Source organism: Vanessa tameamea, chromosome 14 (assembly GCF_037043105.1).
Source record: "Vanessa tameamea isolate UH-Manoa-2023 chromosome 14, ilVanTame1 primary haplotype, whole genome shotgun sequence".
In the NCBI taxonomy this organism is placed as follows: domain Eukaryota; kingdom Metazoa; phylum Arthropoda; class Insecta; order Lepidoptera; family Nymphalidae; genus Vanessa; species Vanessa tameamea.
The window spans coordinates 11,148,633-11,165,408 of record NC_087322.1 but is presented as its reverse complement, the minus strand read 5'-3'; the positions used below and the strand labels follow the sequence as shown (position 1 = coordinate 11,165,408).

Genomic DNA, 16,776 nt, shown 5'->3' with positions numbered 1-16,776 from the left:
TAATACACACATGTGCTATTTAAATCAATTAATTTGTAAATATTGATAGTCTTCAATGTGCTGCCTGCCGGCAATTTTTCGGGTGTCAATTACTATTTACTCCTTAAGTTTCAAGTCTCAACATTTGACATAACCAGTACCCATGGCCTCAATGTGGCTTTTTTTTGTTTTCTGATTAATTTTACGAGTACATTTATTTAGTTATATATGAAGTACTTACAAATATTGAAAAAACAGTTTTCGGTCAGTGTACTAAATACGCCTTTCACTAATTACAAATATATATTCAATAATTAACCTTTATAACTATTAGACAATTATGAAAATGGAAGCAGCAGCAACAGTGAATCTTGATAAAACATGCATAAAAGAAGGCCAAGCTGAAATCCGTTTGACTAATGAAAAAGTTTTCTACAACCCTGTACAAGAATTCAACAGAGATTTGAGTATAGCTGTGTTGAGTGTGTTTACACAAGATTTTAAAGCAGAAAAGATTGCTAAAGGAAGAAAAAATGTGAAGAACTTGAGCGAAAATATAGTTGAAGATGCTGTGGGAACTGGAGGTAATATTGAGGTCTGTTTTATACTGTGCATTACTTTTTAAATGTCTACATATTTTTAGTTCTTAAGTATTTTAAATAATAAATGAGCACTTTTACCAGTAAAATATATTTATATAGTTTGTGCATATGGTTAGGAATAACTACAGATGTGTATATTTGTAACCTTATTAACTATCTAGATATTAATTACCTTTTTGTATTACTATGAGGCGACAGATATTGAGTTTTTGTATGAATTAAGTTTGAGGTTCAGGTGCTTCTTTGGAACTGGCTGACACTGTTGTTGCTTCTGCAACTGATTTAGTTAATATTACATGTAGAAATTGATCATTAACTTAAGCCATACTGTATATGTTTTAGCCATCTTTTAGCATATTAAAAAAATATGTATTTGTATTACAGGTTCCAGTTACTATCTTAGAGGCTTTATCTGCAACTGGACTGAGAAGTATCAGATATGCAAAAGAGATACCTAATATTACTAAAATTCTAGCCAATGACCTATCAGAGCAAGCTGTTGAAACAATAAAAGCTAATATTGTACATAATGGTGTGGAATCTTTGATTGACACTAGCCACGATGATGCTTGGTAAGTCTTTATTTAATTATTTATGTTATTTGTCAGTACTTAATGATGAAAATATGTTTATTTAAAAAAAAAAAACATCAACAACATCTTGTACTATTTGCAATTTTTTTTATTATATATAAAAAAAAAAATACATTTATCATTTTACAATTTCTTTTATAAAAGGAGGTGGTTCATGAATTATATTTTTTAGCATGCTCATGTATAAACACAAGCATCCAGCAAAAAGGTTTGCAGCCATTGATTTAGATCCATATGGCTGTCCATCTATATTCCTTGACTCTGCTGTCCAAAGTGTTCAAGATGGAGGCCTCTTACTTGTGACAGCAACTGACATGGCCGTTTTGGCAGGAAACTCACCAGAGACATGTTATAGCAAATATGGTGCTATTAGTCTTAAAACCAAATGTTGCCATGAAATGGTATGAATTAAATTTATTATATATTATTATATATATTTTAAAATTATATATAACACTTATTATTTATATTTTAAAATTAAAATAACACAAAGATACAGAACCAGAAACAAACTATAAAAATATTAAAAATGGCCTCTATAGTAATGCTGATCAGTTACTTTATTTCAATTTTAAATGGACATAGTAATGTTCATTTAAAATTGAAATAAAATAATAATATAAAATATTTTTCCCACATGGCAAGTTGCTGAGGGTAGGCAGTGTAACTACAGACACAAGGGACATACCATTTTACTTCTATTAAATTATATTAAATAGTTCAGTCAAATCAAAATATAATTTAAATCACATTTACATATTAAAATAAGGAATGCCATAAGTTTGAAATATTTTTAACAGATTATTATTAATCTCTTTTAAAATAAACAATATATGTATAAATATAATAAAATTTAATTTAAATTAGTTGCTAGTTGATAATTTTGTTTATTGTTGTAGGCTTTGAGAATACTATTACAGTGCATAGAGCAACATGCAAACCGATATAGCCGTTATATTGTACCATTATTGAGTATATCTGCTGATTTTTACATAAGAGTATTTGTCAAAATTTACTCTGGTGCGATACACTGCAAGAAAAGTACAAGGTAGGTTTTTATTGAACAAACTACTCAGTGTACTTAAAGTTTAGTGTTACTTAAACTTTAGTACTAGTATTGCAATACATTTTAAATTTGTAATTAGTTTATTTATCTCATTTTCTATTCTGAAGGATCTGTGTCCTCCGCTTACAAGAAAACAATTCCAATGTATTTTGACAACCTGTCAAAACCCCGCTCCTTTCTCCTCGCCCCTCTTCACCTCACTACCACACATCACTTTGCTGTGCCTACAACTACTTTTCTTCTCACCTTATAATATCACTGTTACATAAGCTTACTTTACTTGTAATGTTTTTGAATAAAACTTGTAATAACAGAAAATTCTATCTAAGTTTTTTATTTTGAACGAAATTGTCCTGGTCCTAACTTGTTTGCCTAAACTTGCTATTCTTCTTAAAGTCACACATAAAAAAGAGATAATAAAATAGATATTTATAGTAATATTAAATTATAATTTTCAATGATTATTTGCAGTGGAATCCTCAAAAATATTATGTGTTGTTTTCAGTAAATTGTCTATGGTATACCACTGTGTGGGCTGTGACAATACGGTACTTCAACCCCTTGGAGGATTCAAGCCTAATCCAACTGAAAAGAATCCTGATCAAATGAAAGCTTTTCTCCCTCCAGCACCACCTGTCGGCGAACATTGTGAGCACTGTAACCAACGGCATCATGTAAGGATTTATTTCTTTGATTGATTGTGATAGAATAGAAAGATATTTAAGAATTTATGTTTTATAAAAAAAACTATAAGTATAAAGCGATTCAACACCAAATTTTCGATTCTGCTATTCAATATTAATAATAATTAAAAATAAACAATTCTATAGTGCTTCTAGGATACGATTTTTTTTCTTGTATTAATCAATAACTCATTAATTTTATATATTTTTTAATCCATTACATAGGATGTGATGCAAAGATTTTTATTATAATTTGTCACTTACTACTAATCAGACATGTGACTTGTCCAAGCAACTTAAAAAGTGCTTATAAACTGAACTAAGTATTATAATTTCTTTAAGTTAGGTGGTCCTATTTGGTCGGCACCTATTCACGATGAGCTCTTTGTCACCCGAGTGTTGAGTCATGTGGAAGAAAATCCTCAGCTATTGGGTACAGCCAAGCGTATACAGGGAATCCTCTCAATGGTCAGAGAGGAACTAGCGGATGTTCCACTCTACTATACACTTGATAAGTTATTTGGAAGAGTGCATTTGGAAACTATGCCAATGTTGGTTATGAGGTATGATTTTTTTAAATTGTATTATTTATTTAGAAAAGGACCCTGACTAAATTTTTGTATAAACATAATATATCGTTTTTGGTATAAGTCACTAAAATTTATGTTTGATAATAATGTTTAATAAAAATAGTATCAATATATTATTTTGTATTCTCGTAGGTCGGCTCTGCTGAACGCGGGCCACCGGGTGTCTTACTCGCACGCGGCGCGGCTGTCCGTGAAGACGAACGCGCCCGCGCGCTTCTTGTGGGACGTCGTGCGCCACTGGCGCAGCTTGCGGACTGACGTCACGCACAAGTGAGCACACACTTGCGTACATACTGCTAGTATCGCGCCACCGGGCATACCATTTAACATTGCGAAGACAAAACGATACTTAAGCTTAACTTTGCTCAGACCAAATCTTAACCTAAAACTAGTATAATTTTTAAAAATTTAGAAGCTGACTAATAGGAAAATAAACCTATCGGTTACCATATTTAAAGCATAATTAGTAATATATTTTTGCAAATTACGTCCAAGTAAAATTTTTCCAGGATAGAATCTGACCCGGTGGCTAAATATATCCTGAGCCAGGACGTCATCAGCGCGGTGGACCTGAGTGAGCGTCCGGACGCCAACCCGAACAGCCGGCGCCACGGGCGGCTGCGCTTCCAGTACAACCCCGCGCCGCACTGGGGGCCCGGCGCGCGGGCCGTCGTCAAGTGAGCACATTACGTCGACCTAGTCACAGCTTGTATGTCAAGTAAATGTGTCCATGTCCGCGTTTGTTCCAATATGGATAAATATGGAACGGAATGGAAAAAAGTGTGGAGTTTATTTAAGCGCTTTGTTTCAATACTGTGATGCTAATATCGCAAAAATTCATAGGACATTAACATTTCCTTGTGAGCCAAAATCCTGAAAGCATATTTGTTATAATCATGTCAAAATAGTATATTTTGACATGGTTTCACTAGGAAGTTTAGAAGAAAGTATTTTATAATATGTAATAATTCATCGGTATATTTTCAGTGTTGGTGAAGGAAAAATGTCTAAAGCTATACGCAATCAAAACAAAAAAAACAAGGAGAAGCGAAATGAAAAACGAGGTCATTCACCTGAGGACGAGGAATCGCGTAAAAAGTGTAACACTGACACTCTCGACACAACTGTGTAAATACAATAAACATGAACATGTTGATTGACTTATACTTATAGCAAACTAAGCTTAGTTTATAATCATAAGAATTTATATTAAAAATTATAATTCAGATGTGTTGTTTTCATCGTCGTATACCTAAAATAAGATAATCTATACTTATGTTTTTTGTTCATATTCACAAAATTCGAATTTGAATTCGAATTACATAACCGATTGAGCTAAAAAAGAGAATAAAATGTAATATATATCTGTAACTTATATTAATTTGTAAAATTTGCTACTAAATAAAAGTTTGATTTGGATTACTTGTATGATATTTTACCTATGTCTTTTGGCTCGTCTCAAGAATCATTTCGTACGTAGATTCTTAAAAGACTTATTATATACAATTATATAGTGTAGAACCCATCGACTAGACTACTAATTTTTGGCTCTCGAGCTGGTATTTTAAGAAGGCGAGGCGCAATCAATTTGTTTATAGCTAAACAATCGTTGGTCGGCTGTAATTCAATGTGCGATCAAAATTTTTTTTTTACGTTTTAGGCGCGGATTTTTTTTTAATTATAACAAACATAATCAGCCTGTAAATTTCCCACTGCTGGGCTAAGGCCTCCTCTCCCGTTGAGAAGGTATGGAGCATATTCCACCACGCTGCTCCAATGCGGGTTGGTGGAATACACATGTGGCAGAATTTCGTTGAAATTAGACACATGTAGGTTTCCTCACGATGTTTTCCTTCACCGCCGAGCACGAGATGAATTATAAACAAATTAAGCACATGTAAATTCAGTGGTGCCTGCCTGGGTTTGAACCCGAAATCATCGGTTAAGATGCACGCGTTCTAACCACTGGGCCGGCTCATCTTAAAATAATTTATTAAAACGGATGCCAAATCTGTCAAACTCGAAAAATTTTTTCTTCTTAAATACTTCGAAATTTCTCCGTTTTGCTCCGCCACCTTAAGAGAACTAATTAATTTAATATTCAATTAAAGAGTAACGCAGGAGAACAGATGATTTTCGAAATCAAACAATGAAAAACTAATCAGAAAGTATAAAACTATTATATTGTTGCTAACTTGAGGCTTAATATTTTAATTTTTATGGATATGTCATCAGGTTTTAGGTTTAAAAAAGTGTCCTATGTCCTCCCTCAGGGTTCAAGCTTGCTTTATACAAATAATACATACTTGCTTCATTCATATAAATGTCATTAAATTCGGTTCAGTTGTCCAGCCGTGAAATCGCAAGAGACAGAGTTACTTTCGCATTCATAAAATTAGTACAAATTTTTAAATACGAATAAATCATATTTCGATGGAACAGTTAAAAAACAGTAGAAATAGATATGTTTTTTATTTAAATACCTATACTATAAAAATAAACTTTAGAAAAATGTATTTTCATTTGAGATTCGAGAGTTCGTCAGCCAGTCAGACAGAAGTATATGTATGGGAGTCTTATTTCATATCATAGGTCAGATGTAACAAGATTCACAATATTTACTTAACAACCAATGTAAGACCGCGTATTGTGCGATTTTTTAAATGCTTACCGAGGTAATTTCAATGCTTTTTTTTTAATTATTAATAGTCTGAATATAAATACAATTTAATAAAATCAAACAAAATCTTTTTTTTATAAATTGTTAATTACCAAGTTGGACATTTAGATTATAATAAAAATCCATATTCAATTTTAAATTCTTAAGCACTCATCAATTTTTAATTCAAATAAAATATATAATCCAAGAAAATATCCAACTTGTGACGTATTATTACGTATCTTGATACTTTAATGTTTTTAAACCAGCACAGCTGCTTAACTTGCTTGACTATATCCATTGCCATATGACGTAATTGTCAAATGTCATTTCAGAGTTCAGACATTATCGTGCAGACACAGAAACTGTATAATCAAAATAACACGCAAAAGGAGACATGAATATTATATAGCTCTTTATTAGTAGGCGTTATCGAATGCATTTATATCCACTCGAAGTTTTCGCACGTGCTGAGGTGGTTATCGTGTAATTTGTAGTATGTTTATTGTGTTTTGAACTCGACCCCTGTAATCGATATTTGATTAGTTTTTTATCATATATAATTTTCTTTTCCTGTTACGATAAAAATGAATCTCCAGACAATATTGATTTTTATTGGGCTTTCCTACGCATATGGACAAGACAGGAAGGTAAGTGTTTGTAAATAATGTGTATGTTGTCAATTTCTTTGTTATGTCGAAAGAGTGTCATTTTTGTTTATGTAGATTTTTATTAAAGTACCTGTAATATATTTATTGTAAATTAAAATATTTTAGCTATACTTTATTATTAAAAAATAGATTATTAATATTCATGTGATGGTCTTAATCAATTAATTTAGGATAACCAACATGCTATGCAGTTGGTTTACTTATAGATAACCATGACACTCAAAAGAGACACTATACATCTTCAATAATAAAAATATAAAACTATTTGAGAAAATATCATAATACAGTCATGTAAATTACAATAAAAAATTTGAAAATATAATCAATAATATGATACTCACATACTAACATCAATGCAGCAAAAAAAAAATCTGTGAATGTGCTAATATTGTTTTCAGAGTGTCTTTTGCAGCAGTGGCATTAATACATAATTACCAATATTATTAACATAATTCATAAGTTTAAACTGTTCCAAAATTGTATCAAAATTATTAATTATTCTTGTTGTGTTTTAGATAACAGCTAAACTAAATCCAGGTTGCAACATCTGCTCATCAAACACAACACTATTATATGTGAAATGTGATGGTGCCTCAGATACGATACATCAAATATGGGACTTTACGCGACACTTGCCTACAGTGATTTTTGCTGTAACTAGTTTGAATTCTACTCTAAATGTGACATGGACCGACACACTGCCAAAGAGCATTGTACTGTCAGAAGAACCTAGCTATAGTTTTGCTACAGCCATTGACAAGGTAAGCATTAAAAATAATTACTACTTATATAATATTAGGTATTATAAATCTGATCACTTGTGTGTTTAGATATTTACTACTCAATAATGCTACTAATTTCACTATTCAAAAAAAGAATTTGGTCATTAAATATACTAGAATAATAATATACCTAGAAAATTGTTATGACCTTGTTACCAGAGAATATTATTTAAATTTTTTTCTTATACCAAATCATTACTAAATTGATGCTGAGCTGAAATATAAGAGTGCCTGCTTGAGGCACTCGTATATTTCATCCATAAAATGATAAAACAATATTATTATTTTATCAATATAAAGTGATATAATATAATTTAAACAAATTTTTATTGTTTTACAAACATAACAGAGATGTCTTTTGTACTTGGAGTTAATCATATCTGCTGCTCAGAAAATTTATCCCGGTTAATGGAAATATTTTACTCAAATCACAGAAGCATAGTTATTTATTTGATGGTAGTGTATTATGCAGGCACAAGCATGACACTAAGTTTTACTGCTGCTACTACTACTGGCACAATTGGACAGAACATTTTTGTTCCTATGTTTTTACCAATGTGCATTAACAGTGAATGAAATTAATCAATATATGAGGTCAATAGCACAAAGGTTAACAGGCTGCTTAGCGACAGTCCCAGGTTCAATCCTGAGCCCTTGAGTTATTGTTGTGCCTCCTACTGCTTTAAGCTTAAAGCTTAATTTTAGACATAAATATTAGTGATTTAAATGGAGTATTCCTGATGTACTTTATAAAAAAATAGATATATTTAATAATTACTGACCATTTATCATTTTAATTAATTTGTCTAAAGTATAATTTAGAATCAGGAAGTAATATATTGCTTATCCATATAAAACAATGATTCACTGATCTGGCCTACATTATTCATCATTTGTGAAATTATCTGCATACAAAATGTATACATTATATACCTAAATAAATTGCAACATTGCACCAGTTTCTAAATAATATAATTCTAATACTTTTTATAAGATTCATTATTACAGATGAAAATCACTTATTAAAAGAAATTAAAGCCTTGTTTGTGTAATAACACAAATCAATTGATTTGATTTATTTGTGTTAACAACATAACCATTTATTATATTATTGTCACTTTTGAGTTTTTCTCATTTGGTTACTATTTGCTGATTATTACTACAGTCTCCCAGGCATGGACCCTACTCTAACATAGCCTTCTGGCGTACTGGTGACAGTACTTATACTGTATAAACATTTTATAGTGATTTTTTATCTATGATGACTTATTTACCAAAACAAATTATTTTGTCGTTGAATGCTTTACAAAACAAGGAGATTTTTATAGAATCAGTAGTTATATGTAAGATCAATATAGATAATAAATGAAAGGTGCATAATGAAAAGAAAAATAACCCTCTGATTCCTGTGTGTGTGCAAACACAAGTTCACTTTCATATTACTTGGGGGTAGAGCTTTGTGCAAGCCCGTCTGGGTAGTTACCGCCCACACAACAGATATTCTACCGCCAAACCACGTTACTCAGTTTTGTTGTGTTCCGGTTAAAAGGGTGAGTGAGCAAGTGTAACTACATAACATCTTAGTTCCCATGGTTGGTATTGTATTGGTGATGTAAGGAATGGTTAATATTTCTTACAGCGCCATTGTCTATGGGCGGTGGTGACCATTTACTATCAGGTGGCCCAAATGCTCGCCCGCCAATGTACACAATAAAAAAAACAATCAGACGCGATAGGACGTTAGACCACATTCAGGGATTACAAACGAAGTCGCCTGCACAAGTTTTATTATTTGTAACAATTGTATGACAATGGCTTAATCAAACCAGCTGGCAATTGAGTTAGCCATATGGATAATGATTTAAGCGATTCTAGGCGCTACCCCATTGTTTTAAAAATTAGCTTAAAATGTATTAATACGTGAACTAGATTGATAAACGTATTTGTGTATCAAATAATGCATTCCATTGGCACAAATACATACATTATATTATAAATGTGTTTTTTTATCATTTCTAATAGGTATTACTTGACGTACAGAAAGAAGTAAAAATGAATTTGTTGTTTTATGATCTATTAAGCTCGTACCATAGATATTGATAACTGGTTTGAGATACAGTGTTTTTTTTTTCAAGCTTTATGAATATGATGACTTGGATGACAACGGTCACATCGACCCGAAGTTTCCCCAGAAGGCATACAAACTTGACAGGATTCGTTGGCATTTAAATGAGAGTATATTATCAGATAAGGAGGCGATGATTCATGTCTATGGTATATTAAATGAAGAGAGACGAGGACGACCTGAAATTATCAACATAAAAGTAAGTACCAAGTCGTAATGAACTATTGTATTACTTTTAAATCTATTGAAGATACTATTGTATTGTCAGTTGAATTAGTTGGTTTAGAGTTGTAAAATTCAGTTCCAATATACTAATATACTTGGATAGACTATTCCAATAGAGTAAAGATAAACAAAGCTTAGTTTTTCAATTCCATGTAATTGTATAGTAGCTCTGCTAAATTGTGCATCACAAACAGTTCTTCACAAAACTTTTCAGTATATCCACTATAATTTTACGTCGTTGCCAAAACGCATTTTTTTACGAATTGTGAATATCCATAGAATATATAAGATTGCATCCAAAGATATAATGTCAATTAAATGTCATTGTGACTGGATTCTATACACTTATACTATATACGAATATTATAAATACGAAAGTAACTCTGTTATCTCTTCACCCTTAAACCGATTTACATTGAAATTAGTATCAAATTATTTTGATCTCCGGGGAAGGACATAGGCTCCTTATTTTAATTCACCACTCGTGAGTGTAAAATGGGGGGTGACTGCTTATAATTTTAGCACGGTAAAGTCGAGGGTTCAGCTAGTATGCTAAAAATATGTATCGGTTATTTTGACGAATACATTGCAGGATTGAACGCATACATATGCAAATGGTGACGATCTTTAAATGCAATCTGACTACAGTATTGATAATATTGTATTTGATTAGTTTCACTTGAACACATTATTTATCGTGGAATGCCTCAATTCTGTTACACTGGGAACCGTAGTATTTCCGAAAAAACGCTAACGATATCTCGAATAAAGGAAATAATTCGTTACAATAGACTTGAAGTGTCTGATTTATCTTAATAATTCTGGGGAATCCTGGCCTAGTAGTATAGTCCAAGTTCGTTATCATTTCTTAATCGAATAGAAAATACGGAATGAACTTCCGGTGGCACGTTTATTGCTGGGTCATTTTCGTAATTATAGGGACCTACGAGACTGTTAATTTCAGTATAGGTTTTTATGTTTAATAAGTTTTAGTCACTTTTTTAATGCGTATAATCGTTTTTATAGAAGATACAATCTTGCTTTTTCATCTATACTTCCATCTGTCTGACTTTTTGTTTGTCTTATGCTCAGTCACGGTTAAAACACAACCAAATTTGATGAAATTTGGTATGAAGGAAGCTTGAACTCTAAGGAAGGACATATACTTTATTAGGCCTTACACCTAAAGACTACCCCTGAAAGGTGAACGAACCTATGAGCTACAACTAGTTTCTAATAAAGTGCTATAAAGGCATTTTAAATGTAATTAGTTAGTACAATAATGTATAGTGTACTTTTTACTTTTGCAAACAAATAAAACGTGCAAACGGAAGCGAATTAAAGCCAAGACTTTGCGTAACAGTGAAAGTTTAATTAGTTACGAACATTAATTACGTCGTTTGTTACTCGTAAAAATTTTTTTTTGAATAGTACATTTATTTATTAATCATTTTACTAAAAAAAACATGAATAAGTATAAACTTATTCTTCAAAACAAAAAAATGCTGTCTGAACCAATGTCTCCTTCGAAACTTTCTTAAAAAAAACCTACGCAATTAAAAATACCTATTTCTATAATTATCGCAGGAAGTCCGGCGCGGGAAGCACTCGGTATAGTAACGACGAAAGTGTAATGTTTAATGTATATTTGTTCTACATTATGTTTACCCAATGTGTACACTCTACTAATTGTTACATAATACGTATTTGTGTGTTAAAATAATTAAAGCCAGACTCAGAATAGTGAGAGCCGAGATGACCCAGTGGTTAGAACGCGTGCATCTTAACCGATGATTGCGGGTTCAAGCCCAGGCAAGCACCATTGAATTGTCAAATGTTTAATTTGTGTTTATAATTAATCTCGTGCTCGGCGGTGAAGGAAAACATCGTGGGGAAACATGCATGTGTCTAATTTCAACGATATTTAGCCACATGTGAAACCACCAACCCGCATTGGAGCAGCGTAGTGGAATATGCTCCTAACCTTCTCCTCAAAAGGGAGATGAGGCTTTGACCAGCAGTGCGTAATTTACAGGCTGTACATGTTGTATCCGTTTCAATGTTTGTCCTTCGAATTAGGAATCCTAATAAAGTTATGGAACACATTTCTTCCAGCTCGATCTAATTCCCTTCAAAGACTACGCAGCGGATCTTCCGCACTTGATCCACACGGCTAACTCCACTCTAGTCGACGTGAGCCTCGTGAACTTGACGACGAGTCGCGAGTACAACGCGTCGCGTTACGCGTTACACTTGCTACTGATCAGCTCTGATCCAGCGGTTGAGACCATGCATTACACGATGCGGAAGAGCTTGGATGATGAACATACGCCGGGCGTTTTTGAGGTGAGACTATTTTATATTTGGGATTTACAAATAAAATACGTATTACATAATATGTTTATTTATTTTATTATTTTAAGGCGAATGGACCTACCGATGGGTTAACCTTTGTACTGAACAAACACTTCAACTATTCAATTATATATACTTGACGATAACTGGTCGAATAGTGTGTACACTGGGTTTTCGTGGGTACGCCACTCCGAGGTCCCGGGTTCGATTCCCGGCCGAGTCGATGTAGAAAAAACACCATTAATTTTCTATGTTGCCTTGGGTGTGGGTGTTTGTGGTACCGTCGTTACTTCTGATTTGCCATAACACAAGTGCTTTAGCTACTTACATTGGGATCATAGTAATGTATGTGATGTTGTCCAATATTTATTTATTTATTTGTTAAAATGATCCTGCCTTATCAATGTCACTTTTCTGAAAATGTACAATAGGTACGTGTGAATGAAACTTATCACGTTAGCGCGTTTTCTGCGTGTAAATTAAGTTCTGTCCCAAAGGAGTTTCCGCAGTCTCGTTTGTTTGCATAATAACGTTGTACCGTGTCAGATCATAGAGATCAAGAGCCCGTCGCTGTTCGACGAGGGCGAGGGCGGGTACTTGCAGTTCCGGCCCGTCGCCTACTCGGAGGACGCTCGCGGCGTCGCCAGCTCCACCGTCGCGCGCGTCTCCGCCTTCAGTCGGTACGCAGCCCCACCACCACCACCTCCACCTTTCCTTTCCTTTCACGAAATTGCATTGAAATATTACTTTGATGATTAGATAATTTATTGTCATTATTAATGAATTTCTGTCATTTAAGGATCATAAATAAATATATACCGATAACGTAAAACTACAGAGCGTATCAAGACTATGACCAACCGACGCTGACTTGTCAGAACTTGTCTGATTTGTTTTCTATCATTATCTACTATATCAACATAATATTGCAGGACCGATCTCCCGCGTCATAGCACGCTGAAGCTGTTCTACTCTGACATCGATCAGGCTGACCTGCTCGTGCAGGACATGTTCGTGTCGTTCGGCGAGACGGGCGACGGATACTACAAGCAACACAATTATACGGCGTGGTGAGTACACACTATACTAAAACTGACACACGCACACATGCATGAGCACGTAACGCACACACAAACGAAAAATACACGGCTCACGAGATGTCACTGTAAATTTGTCTATTGACTTATAACAATATATCTAAAAAATAAATAATTTAAACACTTTTGAATACATCCCCGATTTTAATTAGTAGTTTTATTTATTTATTTATAATACAAAACTGTATACATATCATTACAGGACATGGTTGTCCTAATTCGATATCACAGCGCGTTTATTACCAATATTCAAAATAAGTCTATACATTATACATGATATAGTCCAATTGGCTTCAAGTTCACTCGGGCTGCAATAAAACAAATCGACGTTGAGGCAACGTGCGCGTCAGTGGCGCCTCCTCGAGCAACTTGGTTCGTCCGTTGGGCACCGCTAGCAACGACGGTCGATGTCTCAAATCAAATCAAATCAAATCAAATCAATTTTATTCAAGTAAACTTCACAACAAAGCGTTTTTGAATCGTCGATATTAAAAAACCACCACTCCCCCACACATATCTACCTATCTGGGGCGCACAGACTCAACTGCCTTAATACATTAGCATTATGGACTATACCTCTCTAAATACCTTAAATACATAGATTAAAAGTTAAAATAATAAATATTATGATAGATTATTAATGAAGATATATTAATCAAGAATTGTTAGTAGTTCATATTATAGCTGAGCCATTAGCAAATCGCATGGAATACGAATCGAATCATGAAATAAGAAAATCTAAAGTTTGTTTATCTTAATAAAACCCTTTGGCCCGATAATGCAATTACAAATTAACTTATTTATGCAATAAACAAAAAAAAAAGGAAAAATATTCTTAAATATAAAACAAATTTTCAGGTCATTCACCATCGGCTACGGAGCTCCACCAGTGGAAGGCTTTTCGTTCTTCGTCATCATGATAATATCCATAGGACTTGGAGTGCCGATTGTTCTAGCGCTCTCAGGAATCACGTACGTGCTGTTGAGGCGATACAGGCACAATAATAGCAGAACAAGGTTCACTAACGAGGATTAAAGCTTAGACTACACGATCCCAACACGCAGTATGTTATCCTCAGTATAGATACCAATTGTTTATATGTGTAACGTATTCTAACGTCGGATTCAAATAATTATTTATTGTTATTCTCATGTAATAATATATTTTGATTCGACTTTAGTTAGGGCGAGTTAAGGTAACATCGTGCCGATGGAATTTCCGACTCATTCGATCAAAATCAAAATATTCTACATTCAAGTATGCTCATAAAAGAATATTTGAATCGTCATGTTACAGTATTGAATTAATTGTAAACTTGTGGTATGTTCGGTAAGTACGTTTTACCGAGAAGAACCGGCAAAAACACAGGAGTTTCTCTTCGTATTTGGTGTTCTCCAGTCTATGGAAACAGTTTTACTAGCTCGTATTGCCTGGAGAAAAAAGTAAATAAAACGGTGCTCGAATCGCTCGGAAATTCGATCCGTACAATCTTACCTCAGCGCTCTATGTATTGATTATAGGCGGCATTTCGCTTGGCTTAGGTTATGTGTGCGTACTAAACATTTTTTGTAGACGAATAAATACATCATCCGTAGGAACTAATTCCAGAAAATATTTTCTATATTCACTAAATCGAACTAAGTGGACTGTCGTAGCAAATATTTAACTTAATTGACTAAATTGATGTGTAACTAAAATACATGTTGACGGAAATCGATACATTTTTTTTTATTTGTTTGGAAACTGAACGCCAATACACGAACTCGCTAGGCCAAGTCATTTGTTGCCATATAGACTATGCAAATAGATCTGTTAGTTGAGATAAATAAATGTATTAATATCAATATTTATGAAAACCTTTAGTACCACAATTTAAAGATGAATAAAAGAACTAATATTGAAAAAAAATAAACTTGACAAAAACTACGTACAATAAATGACGGATTTAAAATAAACGTTCTCATAAAGCTCTTTCTAATCAGAATTCTTAGTAAGTAAAAAAAAAACTTCCTACGTGACAGAAGAAATAACTATAGGATAATTTATTTGATATAATAAATCATGATTAATAATTATTTTTAGCTTAAATAGGCATTAGTGAAAATGTTCCAATCTATATATTTTGACGTTCAATAAGTGTAGCAATACTTAGCCAGCGTTATGAAAACAGCTACTCAATCTTTTGTTTTAATTCTCACGACTGTTTAGTTCGATCACACGTCTTAACGTATTTTATTTAAGAACATTAAACAAAAAAAACGAAAAAATATATATTCTGAAATTTATCGCATTATTTCTTTTTTTTAATTGTGTTGTTTAATTTCGGTTTTATTGATGAATTTTATGTTTTTTGCAAATTTATTCAAATTTACGATTAAATGCCCAAATGATAAGTTAGAGCGAAAAATGAAAATAATGTACCCACTTATGTTTTATAAAAGGAAACTCGCCCCCACTTATTCCTTTTAAACAAACAATAACATTTTTGTAAATTAAAATTTGGCCGAATTTTCGTATTGCATTTTCTGTTTTCACTGATACTTATACTTATTTTACGCCTAGACTAATTTGTATAAAATATTGTTTTGTAAATATTTTTGGTTTATATGTAAATGTATTTAAATCGATTTTAATTTTTTAAAATCCTTTACTATATTATTCTTACTTCGTTTTCATCTTTTTAAAGTAACCGTCTTATTTTTTAAATAGTTCGTTCTTCCAGTTTCGCATGTATGTTGAAAGATGAGTAAATTCAAATTGACCTTCATCAGGCACTAAAATCGAAAAATTGATATTATTTAACCAAAAATACTGTTATACTTTATCTCATTAAAAATACCTAGTATAAATATTGATATTTTGTGATAATCGAATGTTTATAAATCGAAGACCAGTATTGACAATTATTTTTTATGGAAAGATGTAAATACTATATGAATTTTTGTTTTAGTATAAGTTATAAATGTACGCCATCAAAGTTTCTATATGACGTAAAATTAAACTTATAATTTTAGAACGTTAATTATTGTAATGACCTGTTTACAGACATCTTTGTAAATTATTGTATTTCTTATATTTTGATGTGATATTTTGTTAATTGGGCTGTATAAAAATAAAGATGGTATTATTTATTTGTGTTCTTCTTTTACAACGTCCCAAGCAATTAATATATGGACGTTATAATATTTTTTGTAATTGTAATTAACTATCTTTTTTTAATTGTCATTTTCAATTGCATTGTTTCATGAAGTATCAAGATTTAATAATTAAGTTTTTTTTTTTTATTTAATACCATTTTTAAATTATTTAATTTATTATACTTTTATTAGTCAAGAGAACTGCACAAAC

General features: G+C 32.4%; 2 protein-coding genes across 3 annotated transcripts; both read left to right on the top strand.

The window, feature by feature from the left end:
- The first annotated feature begins 38 nt into the window (after positions 1 to 38).
- On the top strand, positions 39 to 4,700 carry LOC113402223 (tRNA (guanine(26)-N(2))-dimethyltransferase). 2 transcript variants are annotated; one of them, XM_026642414.2, is made up of 10 exons: positions 39 to 243; positions 314 to 574; positions 966 to 1,153; positions 1,347 to 1,575; positions 2,074 to 2,222; positions 2,746 to 2,914; positions 3,266 to 3,486; positions 3,646 to 3,783; positions 4,023 to 4,190; positions 4,501 to 4,699. In XM_026642414.2, the coding sequence occupies exons 1-10, from the start codon at positions 208 to 210 to the stop codon at positions 4,643 to 4,645; spliced, it is 1,704 nt and encodes a 567-aa protein (XP_026498199.2). In that variant the 5' UTR covers positions 39 to 207; the 3' UTR covers positions 4,646 to 4,699. The 2 variants fall into 2 exon arrangements, with proteins under 2 accessions (XP_026498199.2, XP_026498200.2); XM_026642415.2 differs by lacking the exon at positions 39 to 243 and having other exon boundaries at positions 314 to 563; positions 4,501 to 4,700.
- A 1,791-nt stretch (positions 4,701 to 6,491) lies between these two features.
- Positions 6,492 to 15,330, top strand: LOC113402225 (glycosylated lysosomal membrane protein B-like). Its single transcript, XM_026642417.2, has 7 exons — positions 6,492 to 6,822; positions 7,359 to 7,604; positions 9,761 to 9,949; positions 12,091 to 12,321; positions 12,877 to 13,010; positions 13,263 to 13,400; positions 14,286 to 15,330. The coding sequence occupies exons 1-7, from the start codon at positions 6,760 to 6,762 to the stop codon at positions 14,461 to 14,463; spliced, it is 1,179 nt and encodes a 392-aa protein (XP_026498202.2). The 5' UTR covers positions 6,492 to 6,759; the 3' UTR covers positions 14,464 to 15,330.
- Positions 15,331 to 16,776: the final 1,446 nt, after the last annotated feature.